The following is a 15,484-nucleotide window of genomic DNA, read 5'->3' on the forward strand; positions in this document are numbered from 1 at the left end:
CAAATTTTATGATCAAATTCGCAGAAGCTTGGTTTAGGTAGTATTTGAAAACCACACCCAAAGACTACTTCCAAAGCATAACCTTGAACATGAAAATATCAATATATGTGATAAAGTAAGGGGCATAAATTACATAAAGTTCAAAGCCAAAAATTGCCAATAGTAATTTCCTTACCAAAATACTTTACCAAACTTGCAACACAGGTCATTTGAAAGGGAAATCCCAAAATTGCAAGTAAATAAAATTGAAGAGCAAACATGAGGACTATAACTATTAAAAAGGCTAACTAGCTAACCTGTTACACACAGAGCTGTCTTGTGTAAAAACAAAATCTATATCTCAATGGGCAAAAATTGTCATGTGTGTAGACGAAAGAAGGAAAGGACCTCAGTGGTGAGCGATAAGTGTAGTAGGGCCTTCAAATCTTTGTGCGACCACTCCCACTTTTTGTCATTGGAGATGCGAATGCAGCCATCCACTCTCGCTTTCTTGGTTCAGACACCTTTACATCTCCAATGTAGGGGGTCCAAGAATCTTGCAACGAATCCGCAAGAACCCATTCGACCTTCTCAGGTACATTACCATAGTCAAAATTCAAAGCCTTTGCGTCTGATTTCTTACTTTTACGCTTCACAGAGCCTCCTGAGGTCTGCAAAAAATGTTACCGTAAGTGGAACAAAAATTAAATGGACTTAAAGCTCTAGTGTCTTAACTCACATTCTTATCAGCATCAGAGAGCTCCCCTGCTTTCCTCTTTTTACGTGGAGTTCCTGTTTCCAAAAATTCAAACACCTCCTTCTTTGACCGAAATTTAAAGCCCGAGACTGGATCAATGTAGTACTGCACAAAATAACAGAATATGAGCATTGTATAGGGATGGAAGGAATTCTCCTTTATTTTTTTGGCCCTCTTTTGGGGGTTAGTACGGAGGGATTCTCCTGTCAAAAAGAAATTACTCATGGCCTTTTCTCTAGTACCATAAAGACTAATACACATCATTGTAGTGAAGCATGATACCGCGTGAAACCATAAGCGGAAGTTAATAAGTTATATACAAAAAGTTTGAGATCAAAGCTTGTGAAACTTTAAATATGAATATAACAGGAAGCAAAGTATTCATTGATGTTAAAAGAATGCAAAGAACAACTTCAAATTACAATTGGATTATCAAGCATTTATCTAACCCAAACCCATTGATTTTTTATTCTTGCCCGCTGGGAAAATCGAAAAAAAAAAAGTCAGATTCCTTAGTCAGTCTGAACGGTTTCTTGCTGTAGAAATAATTCTTAAATCATCATCTACTATCATCAAGTTCCGTTGGATGTTCTTCCAGCATTGGACCTATATGACCAGCACTTTGCAAATTTGCAATATGTAATTGTCTAGCATATGCCTCATAACATAAGAACTTAGTTTTGCACTGAAAAAGTGTAGTTTCTTAATTCTGATATCATCATGTATAGTGTATACATACACCCACACAAGCACCCATTGCTTGAAATGTCACACCTTTTAACACAGACAATTCATCCATTGCTGCATACACCAAAACTGACGATTTCACTTCATCTAATATTTCCAACAAAACCTACCACTACGGTATATTGGCTGTTTTCATTTCTCATGTTATCTTTCCTTATGTAACGAAAATTCCACTTAAAATAACCATTTCCTATTGGAAAAAAAAAAATCATGCAAGTATATAACCAAATTTTCCACCGAAATTTTTGAAGCACTCATTCTTACCATAACTTCGTCTAACTCATACGCGCAGAGGATCCAATCTGGAATTGGTAAATTTATCTCACAGATAAGCAAAGTTTATGATTCTCCAATATTATTTTTTTCATCTCACGATTTCCTCTACTAAAACAGCCTCATAAATCCACATAACAGTAGAAGAGCAAACACCCTATTTTACAACTATCAATTTTAGATAAAACAAATTAACTCTAATACCTTATCGACCGTACCAGCTGTTGCACCGTTGTTCCTTATCCTATCCTCAACTAGCCAACCGGACGGCAACGAAGTAGCTGGGTAGGCTCCAGCCTTGACTCCTCGAGCCACAGAACCAGTGGTCCCGGAAACTGTAGCGAAAGGTTTAGACAAAGAAGGATTTCGTCGCTCCTCGACATTAACAGAGTCGGTCATTCCTCCAGGAGTTAACGTGCTTTGCGGAGGATGTTGCGGCTCAGTTGTTTGTTGATTACGGTCTAAAACTTGGTCACCAGTAGCAGGAGCACCGTGCAGCGGAGTGCACGGATCTACGTTTTGCCCTAGTGGATCAACGTCGGAGGCATTGTGGACGATGGCTTCCGGCCTGTCTGCGATAATGTCTGGGTCGATGAATGAGCCAAAATCGAGGAGAGGAGAGGATCTTCATGGGCTTCGATTCCAGGATTCGTTCCAGTACGCTCGGGTCGATGCGAGTTAAGAAAGTTGGACATATTTCATTGTCAGTGGTAGAGGAGATGCAATTGGTTTGGTTCTGATGTTTTCACAGCACTTTTAACTTTTTAACTGCTCTATTTGCTTTCCCAAAATCTAAGCTGGCAGACTATCAGCCGTTGATAAACATTAACATGTGTACGGGTTACACTTACTAGGCACAGGTCGGCCGAACCAAATGGGCCTTGGGCATTGAGAGCCGTCTCGAAAGTCATAGGTACGCAAAGACCGAGGGTTTCTTTGGGTGTTTTCCTAATAATAAACAACGTTCGAGCTTGGAGTGCCACATTGTTTATTTTTACGTCTAAAATCATTCAATCGTCCAAAGATGTTACAAACAACAAAGCAAAACAGCTTCTATAGAAGGGAAAAAAAAAAAAAAACAAAGCAAAACAGCATGATCTGGTTGATCCCGGAAGAGTTCAAAACAAATTTATATCTCACGTAAGGTGTGAGGAGAAACTGTTTTTAACTTATTAATGTCTGTACCAGAGACAGACCCCACAACTAAAGTCAGCAACTCTTATTCAACAGAAATGCCGTTTAGATACTGGCCGCCAGATTGCACCAAATAAGAACAGCTACAAATTTTTATGCATTCTTCTTCACCGTGGCAGACTTGATAATGTCAATGAACTCCGGCTGGTTGAAGGGAAAAAAAAGAGTTAAAAAACAGTAGTAAGCCACTGAGGTTGGAACTAAAAGTTCAGAAACCAAACATAGAATCATAACAATGGCATATGTTAATAGTCTATCTACCTTCAGTGAAGCTCCACCGACTAGAAAGCCATCCACATCTGGCTGTGCTGCCAGTTCTTTGCAGTTTCCTCCATTTACAGAACCTACACCGATATGGCATGATATTCAAATTAATTATTCAAACCCATTAATCACCATGGGGAGCCCAACAAACCTAGTCGTCTCTCTTAAAAAGTATATTTCAACTTGATAATAAAACCACCAAAAATGGGTGGAAAATTGTAGTTGGTTAAATATGTGAGCAGAGGGATAGACCTTATAGTCCATGACATGTCTACATCAGTCCCTAATATGGAATGATGAGTGTATGGATGTCTCATTTCACCAGGTCTTAGTAGTCTATAATGAATTTTTTCCGAGTCCAAGCCGTATTCTGTGATGATTGGGTTGCTATGGTACATATAACCATACAAAGTAGCACTGCAATTTTAAAAAGCAGATAAATATTGAGTGAGGAAGCAGGAACATGAGAAAAATACCTCCATAGATAATTCTAGTGGATGCAGCAACTTCAGCACCAACATTGTCCTTAAGCCATTTCCTCAATTCAAAATGCACCTGGTACATAAATCCGCTCCATTATTGAAATATGATGAGGCTTCATCTAAGCAAGAAGTAAAACAGAAAACCATCCAATAAAAATAAAAATTTTAGTTTTGATCTCGACTCCGAAAAATGGATTTAGGAAAGCTTCAACATGACATCCTCAAGTTAGACTTCTGCTTTCACTGTCTTCTTGAAAGGCAAACGTCAAGAAACATTAGGGCCAAAATGGAACACAGAAGAAATATATTGATAAAATAGAATCTTCACAAGGGCTCACGTATATTGATGTCAAGAAAATTTAACCGTCCGATCGAAACATCATAACAACAATGTGCTTGAGGGTAAAGAATCTAAAACTAGTAGTATCGTAGCCAGGAAACATTCAATTAAACAACTGACTTAAAAATCTGTACATACCTCCTGAGCCTGAGCAGGGGTGGCAACCTTTCCTGTACCAATGGCCCAAACTGGCTCATAAGCCACTACGACATTTTCCCAACTTGAGATTTTCTCTGCATGATAGATTAAAGGAAGCATAACTTGCATATGCATGGGCTGAAGTGACAAAGAACTTAAAGATGAGAAATTCGGTCAGAAAAAAACAAGCACCTGCAATTGCTTTTGTTTGAGCAGAAACAACAGCCACAGTAGATCCTGATTCTCGCTGCTCAAGTGTTTCCCCAACACAAGCAATCACTTTCAAGCCTAAAGAAAGTGCATATGCAACCTTGTCTCCCACAAACTACAGAAATGCATACAAAAAACCAAAAAAAATGAGCTATGCATGGCAACAAATATCAGATCTTCTAGCCACCTATGGCATGAGAAGCAAATAAAACACGCCTAAAGCGATGCAAGTATGCAACATAGCTTACCTCATTTGACTCATTAAGTAGAGCTCTTCTTTCTGAATGACCAAGAATTACCCAAGGGATGCCCAAATTTACAAGCATCTCAGCACTGTTCATCAATGAAATAGTAACATCGTTAGGCTCCCTCTAGCACATTGACTATCTGAGCAAACCCAGAATATTGCACTGACCAAAATTTGAAAATAATGGGAACTAAAAACAATGAGAGCGTGAAGATCAACAAGGAAAACAAAATCACGGAACAAGGCTAATTTCAAGCAATGAAAGTTCTAAGGAAGTCGTAAATGTCAAAGCATCTTAATACGAGATGAACTGGAGCCCTCATGGAAATTGAGGAAGCTTCATCTACATAACAAAGCAAAAGTTACCAAGTGCCAGAATAATTCAAGCCAAAGTTGAAACTTAAGCGATGGCTAGTTTTCAATATCGAAGAAGATTAAGAAAGTCCAGTGTCTAAAAGATAAGGAAACTAGAAAACAAAGAAGTCTAAGAGTCCATAAATTCAACAAGAAGCACATTCCATTAATATTCGTTCACCTAACATGACTGAGAGCAAAGGGCTTGATATGATTGCACAGTAACAAATAGAATTTACCAAGTACAAAAAAATTTCAATCAAGCGCAGGTAACAGCTTAACCATGATTTACACCCAGGGACTGTTGTGAAAACAGACCGGACATAACAAATCAAATTAACACATACCTAACCTCTCCGGTAAAAGCGCCACCCTTACGAACCCAACAGTTTTGTGCAGCAACATGGAAATCAGGCCGCAAAAGACTCTTAACAACAGGTAAGAACACAAAAGGAGGGCTTACAACAACCTCTGCAAGAAAACAAAAATGTGTCACCATCATGTCAAAGTTTCGATGCATGTGGTAGGCAATTAAGTGAGACAAGAAATGAGTAGGTGAATACAAGCCAATGCAATACAAAAACAATCAGGAAAATCATAGGAGAATCAATAAAACATTTTCTATAATACATCTTGGATAAGCAAATGAAAAGGGGAACTCTGATCAACAGTTCCATATGATAGATTGATAGACATTAAGTTCACCCACTTCATTTACACAAAGCATAATAGGAAAGCTTGCATGCCACATAAATATCAGAAACAAGTCGTAACAAGCCAGGCAAACCCAGGATTGGGAATTTAGCAAACTTTACAAAAGGTCAAACATAGAATTTGTAATTATGAATTTATGATAACCACGTGATTTCTCATGAGCAAATTTATAACAAAGTTATAGCATACGAATTCCGGAATTGGTTCTATAATTTTAATGAAGCTGATACTTCCTTTATCAATTTCATGTTTTTGAAAGCATGCGAAGGGCATCCTGTAGCAGCAGTTGCGTAGAACTCAGTAAGGATGATAATGCCAATCTCAAAACAAAGTCAGACAAAAGGGATCTAATAAATTTACCCACAACATCCTCTGAAGGGACCTCAGCTTCATTCAACACGGTGACAATCTTCTTCACCTCCTCAGTTGTCCCATTCTACAACAACAGCACAAAATCTATCCATCATTTATTCGAACAACTAACAAAAGTTTATGCCCCATCAGATATTCCTCCAAAACAATTTAATCGTAGTATGTCTGTAGGATCTAATGGAAAAGGAAATTTAATGAAGTAAGCAGATCACGGCTTAAAAACCATATGATCACAATATTTCACGAGTCGAATTCCAGATTACATTGCACAATCACTTGTCAATGGCAGAGTTGCATAATGGACAAGAGGCTCAAGAGAGTCAACCGAAGACAATGATCTTATCCCCAGAAACAAATAAAGCACGAAAAAAGCTATGGACACAAATCGAGCTCAGATCAGAAGCAAATACATTATTATTTACCTAGTTGCTTAGTTATACGAGATCCAGTAATAGAAGAGTCAGATCATTAAATCAAACGGCTAAAAATTCATACAACGCAGATCGATTCTGTAGGATTACTTCATACCAGTCACGCATAGAAATTGAAGAAGAGAAATTAACAGACATACGCATTTCCAGTTTCCACCGACGATGAATTTTCTGCCCATGTCTACTTTGTCTGGCGATTAATCCAAAGCGTAATTTCGAGAAAAAACCAGAGCCTATGCTCGCAGATAACTCTGGCCTGGGTTTGGTTGCTTTTGTAGTGGGGAACGAGAGTGAGTCATTGGGGGATCACGTGTTACCGTAATGACTGAACTGCCCCTTTTTAAAAATTTTGTTTTCCTTGGGAATCTCAAATGGGCCTAGCGGACGGGGTTTTATGGATTTATTGGACTTGAACTAAGGTTTGTCCGAACGTTATTCGGACTCGGCCACTTGGGTAATTATATCAGGTTAAGATGAGAAGCCCACTTGGCCTGATGGTTCAGGCAGTCTCATCATTGTCACGAATGTTCAAAATCCCCCCTCTTGAATATAAAATAGTTATATATATATATATATATATATGAATTATCCTATACGTATTTAAGATACCTAATTCTTATTTGATCACTCTAAGAGCAACTCTTCATGGTCATTATGGAGAAATCCCCTTTTCGAAGGCGATATGTTAGTTATATATATATATATATCAGGAATTCTTCTATGTGGACCAAAAGTGTGCATCAAGTTTGTGGACCAAAATCCAATGGTTGTAATCAATCACAACATAAGTGGGGGCCACACATTTATTATGGGGTCCATCACATCTATGGTTGAAAAACAAATACACAAACTTGGTCCACACTTTTGGTCCACATAGGAGAATTTCTGTATATATATAGATATATATGAAAAATAATTTTTTCAATTGTTTTGGTAGACAGTGACAAAATTGTTAAAGTCGATGTTTCTTTCCAAAGTTTGAAGTCGATGTGTTATGTCGAGCAAGTATCTATAAACTGTGGGGTCACACATATTCCAAATCAACGTGAAAACATATGTCGGCATTTTAACTCCTTATTTTCCGCATGTCAAAAACGAAGTCATCATTTAAAAAAAACAAAAAACAAAGTTCATTCTATGGAAACAATGTCTTTAAACATTATAAATCGAAGTACCAACATGACAATATATCAGTCCGCATATGCAGAGGCCATAAGTTTATTGCTTCAGCAGTCCTCTCTGTGAGGAAATTTTCTTCACTGCTGCTCCTGCAAAACCACAGTTTTCATAATGCAAAGTTGATATAAACTTTCAAAAGTTGACAATAAAGTAGCAAAAAAAAGAAGAAGAAGAAATGTTCAGCAAAATTTGACCTATAGAAGCTGCTGTGAAAAATAAGAAGCCAAATATCTCTGTTATGCAAAAATATATTTTTCATGTACAGAGTAGCATAACAGACGATAACAAATGCACCATTTACATCCCTCAACTTCCACAACATTACTCAATTTGTCCAGGAGAGTACTTGTAAGGTACGATAGAGACGAGGTGGCTGTGAGATCAGAGAAAAATAGAGAGACTACATTTGTGCACCCGAGAATATCATAGTGGGAGCAGAGAGGTGGAGTTATTGTATCTGGTGAGGAAACTGTATGTGCTGTGAATATGACATTGCATAGAAAAATATGCAAGGGTTTCAGGCAAAAATCGATCAACTAGCTATTCACAAAGATCTTAAATATTCAATGGTACTATTAGGAAGTTCTTTTGACTTGACTTTTGGTGATGGTAAGGAAGGAGCACTGGGATGAAAAAAAAAATTAATTTAAAAAGCGAAAGAGAGAAGAAAATATATGTCCATCCATATTCACATTAATCAGTTACAGAGCCTAACCGCTGATGTAGCTAAATAAAATTTTGGTTAAATCACAGATGTAAATCACAAATTGATGAGCTCTAACCTAAACCTACAGCATGTTTCAGGAACACAACATCCAAAAGGAATCAATCAAGACTTTAATTGTAAATGGTATAGAAACTCATTTTACCTCATTCACATGACCCACGCCGTTTCCCTCGTTTCCCTTTCCTGATCACAGCTGAATCTATAATGAGATTGCCAGTCTTGCGTTTCAGTTGGGGCTGTGCTTGAGCTGAAGTTGGCTTCAAAGCTTCAATGTGATCACCACATGGTGGGGTTCTTAGTCCACTGTGCCGATTTTTGGGCTCATAGTTTTCTTCTGACTCTGCTGCGTTACCCTCTGGTTGCATTGTCATTGTTGATTCCCTAACAGGATTTGACTCCTGCAGAATGCTTGAAGCTGATTCTGCTTCAGCTTGGACATTCTGCTCCACCATCATGCTACATTGAGGCTGAGGCCTCAAAGTGAATTCTACTCCAGCGCGCAATTTCAGCTTCAACACCATGCTGATATTGGGCTTTGTGTCAAAGTTGGGTAGAGTAAGATCGTTCTCTAGTATGGGACTGCCAGCGTTGGGTTTCCATTGGGGCTCAGTTAGAGCAAAAGTTGGCTCAAATGTCTCAAAGCCATCATCACATGGTTGGGCTCTCAGCCTGCCCGGCCAACTTTTGGGCTCACAGTCATGTAGAACAAGATACTTACTCTCTTCAAGTGGTTCTAGATCTCCATATATGTATTGCATTTCCTCATCATATTTTATTTCCACTTGGTGGAACTTTTCTTCTGCATCAAAATGACAAAGAGTTCGAGATTATATATGCATGTGTGTCTATAAGGGTACATGTGTGAGAGAGAAAGGAGAGAGGGGTGGGATTTGGAAACAACAAGAGACCATATATTGGTATAAGGGATACAAATAGAATGAAAGAAAAGTGATTTTCTCATAAGGTTAGATAAACTTCGATTGCCTTGGCCAGAGAACCTGTGAAGGCGCTATTGGTATCAAAAACCGTATTTTCAGAACCATTTTATCCAAACACTACTTTTGTTTTTTACTTTTTTTTGCTCTTGAAAATAGTTGCAGAAGACTCTCGAAAAACAATTTCTAATAACTCAACCAAACAAGCCCTGAGATCTTAGAGATATATGCGTACACATCAAACTTATAATAGATAATGTTAAAGAAAAGTATAAAATAATACATAAATTATAAAAAAAGATTCTGAAATCATTTGAATATTGGAAAGTAAAGGATAAACGAGAAAGAAAAATATTGGGAGTCCAAGGATCCACCAAACTTATGATGCACTTCAACAATACATAGACTGAATCCAAATATCTTGAGTCACAAAAAGGTCCTCCTGAAAACTAGCATTCCTCAATCCTCATACATCCCCGTAATGTGACAAAATAGAAACAACATTTTTACATTTACAAACACCCGTGCACAAGGCTCCTGCAGTGGACGGGGTCGGGGATAGACAAAAAATTCGCAGACCTTACCCCCACATAATATGAGGAGAGATTGTTTCTAGGAATTAAACATGTAACATTTAGGTTGGACCCCAACAACTCTACCACTGGGCCACATGTTCGCCTATAAAATAGAAACAACGGTAGTAGACAAATTAAATGATCTTTAAGTTCTCTGTAATGTTAAAAAGACCATAGTTTGGTTTGTGCTTTGAAACTTATGGTGGTTGGTAATCATCCACTCGGCATTACTTCTTTGAGCATAGAATATATTCTAGCAGTTGTTACTAGTCGAGAGTAAATGACACATTGTATACTACCCCCTCATGGTGTATACTCACAAGTGTCAGAGTCAACTAATGGAATATAATAATATGGTAAAAAAAATGAAAGTTTAATCTCAAGAATGCTCCTGATACAAAAATAAACTTAAATATATATATATATATATATATATATACACACATATATATATAAATATACACACACACACACTACAATTTAATTATATAATTAATGTTAAAGCATGTGCATCGCATAATTAAGTTATGAAATCTTACAGAAAGTTATGGCAAACATCTGAAGTGTGAGTGTCATGACAGAAATGCTAACAGCACAAATATAAAAACTAAATAAAGTCTATATCACGAGCCATAAACATTCAGCCATTTGCATGCAATAAATGTTCCGATCACAAAAACAAGTGAATCAACCAAGAAATTGAAAAGATAGGATCTACCAAACCAGAATCTAAAATTTTGATCTAGCAGTAATAGAGAATTTCAGTTTACCTTTGTCAGAAAGGCCAGCATGATTACCCTCCGGTCCCAAATTTTTAAAAGTACAGTTCTCTGGCAAGCAAGGAGGCCTGTCATTCCCCATGCTATGATAACAACCGTCACCTTCACACTTCAGTGGGGGATTCATTTGATTTGGCACAGATTCCCTTACATTATCACCAGAGTCCAGATAATCATATTTTGGTTCCGCCCCAGCCATAACTGCACATGAGGTTTTGTATCCCAAATCAAAAACTTGGCGAGAACATAGCAATTAAGAAAATCAATCTCGTAAAATCTCTAAATCGACATACAAGCAAACTACCAGAAAGTGAAATAATGACAACGATCGAAAGACATACTCATTTCCAGTAGCCACTGATGGGGAATTACAAGTTCAGTTGCCTTGGTCCAGGGATAGAATTGATGAGCGAGAAAGAGAGAGCCCAGTATGATATTTGAAAGAAACAATTGATCACTGATATATTGGTTTTATAATGACTGCGGGGAGGACCCCGCATTTCTCTAATGTCTACGGTGCCCTAAAACCAAACATGGTAAGCCACAAATACCGATGAATTAATACAAAACGGGGTAGGTAGGGCCGCTTTTTGTACGAGAATAATAAAAGTCAGTAACGTAGTCAATACAAGCAAAGGAAAAAAAGAAGGGCCGCTGAACACGGGCAACACAATAACTGGCTCTCGTTTTGTAGTATGACTACATAATATGGATCACATTCAATAATAACTATCTAATACACCATATGTGTAGGATATAGCAAAAGCATAAAAGCACAATGATTGAAAAAACCAAAATTAAAAAGCAGGTATGTTAACAAGTTTCCAAAACCAAAGGCACAAGAAGCCTAGCAAGTATGCTACCGCTAAAAAGTTGGCGCATTAGGCAATTTATCAAATTGAAAGGTCACCAATCTCCAAGATCTAGAAATAGATTTCCCCCCATCGAAGAAATCACATCCTGATATATCATGCATCCATATAACAATATAAACATTGAAAGTTGGTGTCTCCAAAATTCATATCGAGCAATTTCATGTGTTTTAGTATGATGATCAGCATGCAATAATCACAACCATCCAGCATGGCACAAATCCTTTCCCAGAACAAATATATTTTAAACAAAAAAGAAAAAAAAAAGTGAACTTATTCTTAGCACAAGCGTATGAATTGATTCATCTAATTGTTTAACATGAACAAAATTTATCATTGTATGATTAATATGCAGCAGCATTTTTCATGTCATATGAAACAAGTAGTCAATTCACATGGAAAGGAACGAGGATAAAATCTGGAACATAAACAGTTTCCTGCATTCCTATTGTCGTGCAAAAGCCCCTAAATGACGGACGGATACTACTGTAAATATGGTCAAGGAGGTATAAACACAAACCTATAGTTGGACGAAACAGTTTATGCAGCCAATGTTAAGTAGTATCGGCATTCCTATTTTCATGAAACATAGTATCGGCATTTTTATTAAGCCTTTTAGAGACATTTCATGTTTATGAAATGTGTGTTAGTGGTGAAAACATTTAGAATCCTGATACCTTTCAAAGATTTAACAATGGATGCTAGCATTTTTATCCCAGCAGTGCCTGAGAAATACTTATGATTGCAAAATGCCAATATGACAACAATGAGTGAAATTATTTCTATTTCCAATAAAACTCAACATGAGTGAAACTTACGCTGTAGACCAGTCAAATAACTAAAATGTAAAGTAGACATTTAACTAATAGAAAAAACAGAGTTTTGAGATTTTCATGATGCTCAAACCTGAACTTAAAGTAAGAGCTAAATTTAGATTTAGATGAGCTACGAAGAGCTGTATGTCCACAATTTCATGGTAAAGGTTTGATTATATAATTGTAACAAAAGACAACCAAGAAGGTTATTAAGGCTTACCAAGATGCTAAGCAATCCTCCATGCTTCTAGGAAGTAATGTGTCTCTTTATTGAACCACAGAATAGTTTCAGTCATGTGATCTACAATTTTCTCAATGGCTTATTCGCGGGGTACAAACTGCATCCTGGACTGTATATCATGTTTCGCTCCAGAGATTATATTGTAGATAGAAACTGAAGGTTCCAAACCAAACAGTTTCATCTTGTTGAGCAAAGCTTCAGCCTCTTGCCACTTCCCATCCTTGCATAAGACTCCAATTGTTGAACTATAGCTAGCAACATTTGGAACCATTCCCCTCTCATCCATCTCTTTAAGCAACCTCAGGGCCCTATAGGAGCTATCCTCTTTGCAGTACCCATGAATCATAGTATTGTATATCACGTCATTTGGCTCCAACTGCTTCTCACCCATTGATTCAAATAGTTTAGAGGCTTCTTTCATGTTATTTTTCGTACACAACCCATGAATTAGGACTCCATAGGTGTAAACATCTGCAGTCAAACCAGACTTCTCCATTGAGTCAAACAGCCTAAATGCTGTGTCTATGTCATCTGATCGAACAAAGGTTTTAATTAATATGGTGTAAGTAACTTTAGAAGGACTAAAGCCTCTGTCTTCCATCTCTCTCATTAAATTAGTGACTCCTGCAGTATTTCCAGCTCGAGCAAATCCAGCAATCAGAACATTATAGGTCGCCAAGGAAGGAGAATGACCATTAGACTTTAATTGACAGAGTAAAACGGTAGCTTTTTTCAACTGGCCGGCCTTACAGAAGCCGCCCATTAGTGTATTATAGGTAATTAAATTTGGAATGACACCAGCGCTATTCATTTGATCCACCAACTTCTCCGCCTCCAAAACTCTAAGCCCTCCGCACAAGCCACCCACCAAAGTATTATACGTAACAACATTACACACCACCCCTCTCTCGCGCATTTCATCGAACATTTCGTAAGCTCTGCTTAGCTTCCCTTCAGAGCAGTACTGTTTGATCATGCAGTTGTAAGTAAATAAATTTGGCATCACCCCACAAAGCTGCATCTTCCTGTACAAATCAAACCCTTCCCTTTTAAGACCCTTTTCAAACAAACCATTGATTAAAACAGTGTAAGTATGTTGATTAGCGACCATACCCAACTCTCCCATTTTACAGAACAACTGCTTTGCCCGCACGATATCACCTTTCTTGCAGCACCCATCAATCAGAGTGGTGTATATAACAACATTTGGAGACCTCCCCATGACCTCCAACTGAATCAAAAGCTCAAAAGCTTTATCTAAATCACCAGCCTCGCAACATCCCTTAATCATAATCCCAAAACTATATGAATCCAAGTTGACCCTTCCCTTTGTCTCATTAAAAACCGACCAAGCTCTGTCAAAACAATTCGTTCTAATAAGACAACCCAACAGATAATTATAAGTATTGGATCGAGGCAGAAGACCCATTTCGATCATTTTATTGAAATACATCAATGCTTGCTCGGGCAATTGGGCTTCGACATTCGCATCGATGATTGTTTCAAATATGAGGATATTGGTTTCGGAGCTTGAATATAAATGGGGTTGTGTTAAATGTTTGAGAAGAGAGGAAGAAGAGTAGAAAGAAGAGGAAAGTCGACCAGAGAGTATTTGCAGGATGAGAGATTTGGCGTGTGAAGAGAAGTTGTGAGAGAGTAGGTGGTGGAGGATAAAGAATATGGATTGGTGGGTATGTTGCATGCCTTGTAGTGCTGACGAATTGAAGACCGAGAAAGCCTTTAATGGCGGGCTCTTCACCATTCGTTGGATGAGTACAAGAGCACTGGTCTGGCACATGGTGGTGCCCGCTGATTGCTCTCGATGAATGGATCGATTGATGTAGGTGTAGCAATAAGAAGATGGATCGTTTGTGATGTCTTTAGAAAAAATGATGGTGCGACTAAAGTTATACTAAGAAGAGCGAGTTCCCCTGAATAAGGCTTAGAGGCCCAGTAAGAAAGAAGCCCATATATGACCAAATTGAAAGAAGCCACGGCCTTTTTTGTAAACTAGTATTGAATATTTATTGTTTTTACTCGTTTTAGGTAACAATCATAAATAGACACCTCAACTAACTTCTATTTTAGCAACGTTGGGTCGACTGAACTGCATGAATCTTCGGAAAAATTACAGTAAGGTTTTACTGAACTGTAGCTAATTAAACGGTGGCTGGTAGGTCATTATAATCAAAGAACGGCCAATTAACTTGGAAGCAAAGCAACCACTTCAAATGGTAATTAACGTGCGTCTCTAAAGACTTTTGGAAACTAAATCGTTGAACTTTTTACTAATACTAACACTTGTTCATTAACAGTCTCTGTGGCATAATCCGTCATAAAGGATATCAACGGGGCAGACAACTACAATAATGTAAATTTATTGCGTCAACAAAATATACATTAAATCATGTAATTTTTCAATGGTCGATTAGAATATAATTTTTTGAAATTCATGCCCTAGCAAATAATAACCACTGTAATTGCTGTTATAATCAAAGAACCCAATTAACTTGGAAGCGAAGCAACCATTTAAAATGGCAATTAACGTGCATCTCTAAAAACTCTCAGAAACTAAATTGTTGAACTTTTTACTAATACCGACACTTTATTCATTAACGGTCTTTGTGGCATGATATGCCATTGAGGATATCAACAAGGCAGACAACCACAATGATGTAAATTTGTTAGGGTCAACAAAATATATTGTGTAATGTGATTTATTGATGTGATTGGATCAACAAAATGTATTGATACAATGATGTAAATTTGATGACTCAATTTTTGGTGTAATAGATGTGAGACCCAATATTTATTTTTGATGTAATTATTAGCATAAGTTAAGTGAGACCCATGTGTTAG

General features: G+C 37.5%; 3 protein-coding genes across 7 annotated transcripts; all 3 read right to left on the minus strand.

Annotated features, from left to right (window-relative positions):
* Positions 1–78: 78 nt before the first annotated feature.
* On the minus strand, positions 79–2,521 carry LOC120002811 (methyl-CpG-binding domain-containing protein 5-like). Its single transcript, XM_038851643.1, has 3 exons — positions 1,961–2,521; positions 719–841; positions 79–650 (listed from the first exon to the last, which is right to left on the minus strand). The coding sequence occupies exons 1-3, from the start codon at positions 2,153–2,155 to the stop codon at positions 420–422; spliced, it is 549 nt and encodes a 182-aa protein (XP_038707571.1). The 5' UTR covers positions 2,156–2,521; the 3' UTR covers positions 79–419.
* A 307-nt stretch (positions 2,522–2,828) lies between these two features.
* Positions 2,829–6,800, minus strand: LOC120002809 (triosephosphate isomerase, cytosolic). Its single transcript, XM_038851642.1, has 9 exons — positions 6,643–6,800; positions 6,060–6,135; positions 5,333–5,456; positions 4,633–4,717; positions 4,367–4,499; positions 4,175–4,269; positions 3,691–3,769; positions 3,212–3,294; positions 2,829–3,094 (listed from the first exon to the last, which is right to left on the minus strand). Exons 1-9 carry the CDS (start codon positions 6,679–6,681, stop codon positions 3,044–3,046), a joined length of 765 nt encoding a protein of 254 aa, XP_038707570.1. The 5' UTR covers positions 6,682–6,800; the 3' UTR covers positions 2,829–3,043.
* Positions 6,801–7,537: 737 nt separating this feature from the next.
* On the minus strand, positions 7,538–14,453 carry LOC120001732 (pentatricopeptide repeat-containing protein At4g11690). Of its 5 annotated transcripts, none has more exons than XM_038850176.1 (4): positions 11,039–12,707; positions 10,689–10,898; positions 8,551–9,204; positions 7,538–7,770 (listed from the first exon to the last, which is right to left on the minus strand). In XM_038850176.1, the coding sequence occupies exons 1-3, from the start codon at positions 11,040–11,042 to the stop codon at positions 8,552–8,554; spliced, it is 867 nt and encodes a 288-aa protein (XP_038706104.1). In that variant the 5' UTR covers positions 11,043–12,707; the 3' UTR covers positions 7,538–7,770; position 8,551. The 5 variants fall into 5 exon arrangements, with proteins under 5 accessions (XP_038706104.1, XP_038706103.1, XP_038706106.1 ...); XM_038850175.1 differs by having other exon boundaries at positions 7,539–7,770; positions 8,551–9,207; XM_038850178.1 differs by having other exon boundaries at positions 7,540–7,770; positions 8,551–9,207; positions 12,605–12,740.
* Positions 14,454–15,484: the final 1,031 nt, after the last annotated feature.

This window comes from Tripterygium wilfordii, chromosome 7 (assembly GCF_013401445.1).
Source record: "Tripterygium wilfordii isolate XIE 37 chromosome 7, ASM1340144v1, whole genome shotgun sequence".
NCBI classification, from domain to species: domain Eukaryota; kingdom Viridiplantae; phylum Streptophyta; class Magnoliopsida; order Celastrales; family Celastraceae; genus Tripterygium; species Tripterygium wilfordii.

Coding starts and splice junctions, on each gene's coding strand:
- LOC120002811 (XM_038851643.1), bottom strand. CDS start 2,155: ATGACCGACTCTGTTAATGTCGAGGAGCGACGAAATCCTTCTTTGTCT. Junction 842..1,960: donor CAGCTGGTACGGTCGATAAG/GTATTAGAGTTA, acceptor TATTTTGTGCAG/TACTACATTGATCCAGTCTC. Junction 651..718: donor TCTCTGATGCTGATAAGAAT/GTGAGTTAAGAC, acceptor CATTTTTTGCAG/ACCTCAGGAGGCTCTGTGAA.
- LOC120002809 (XM_038851642.1), bottom strand. CDS start 6,681: ATGGGCAGAAAATTCATCGTCGGTGGAAACTGGAAATGC. Junction 4,270..4,366: donor TCAAACAAAAGCAATTGCAG/GTGCTTGTTTTT, acceptor TCTATCATGCAG/AGAAAATCTCAAGTTGGGAA. Junction 3,295..3,690: donor CACTAGAATTATCTATGGAG/GTATTTTTCTCA, acceptor ATATCGGTGTAG/GTTCTGTAAATGGAGGAAAC.
- LOC120001732 (XM_038850173.1), bottom strand. CDS start 14,423: ATGTGCCAGACCAGTGCTCTTGTACTCATCCAACGAATGGTGAAGAGC.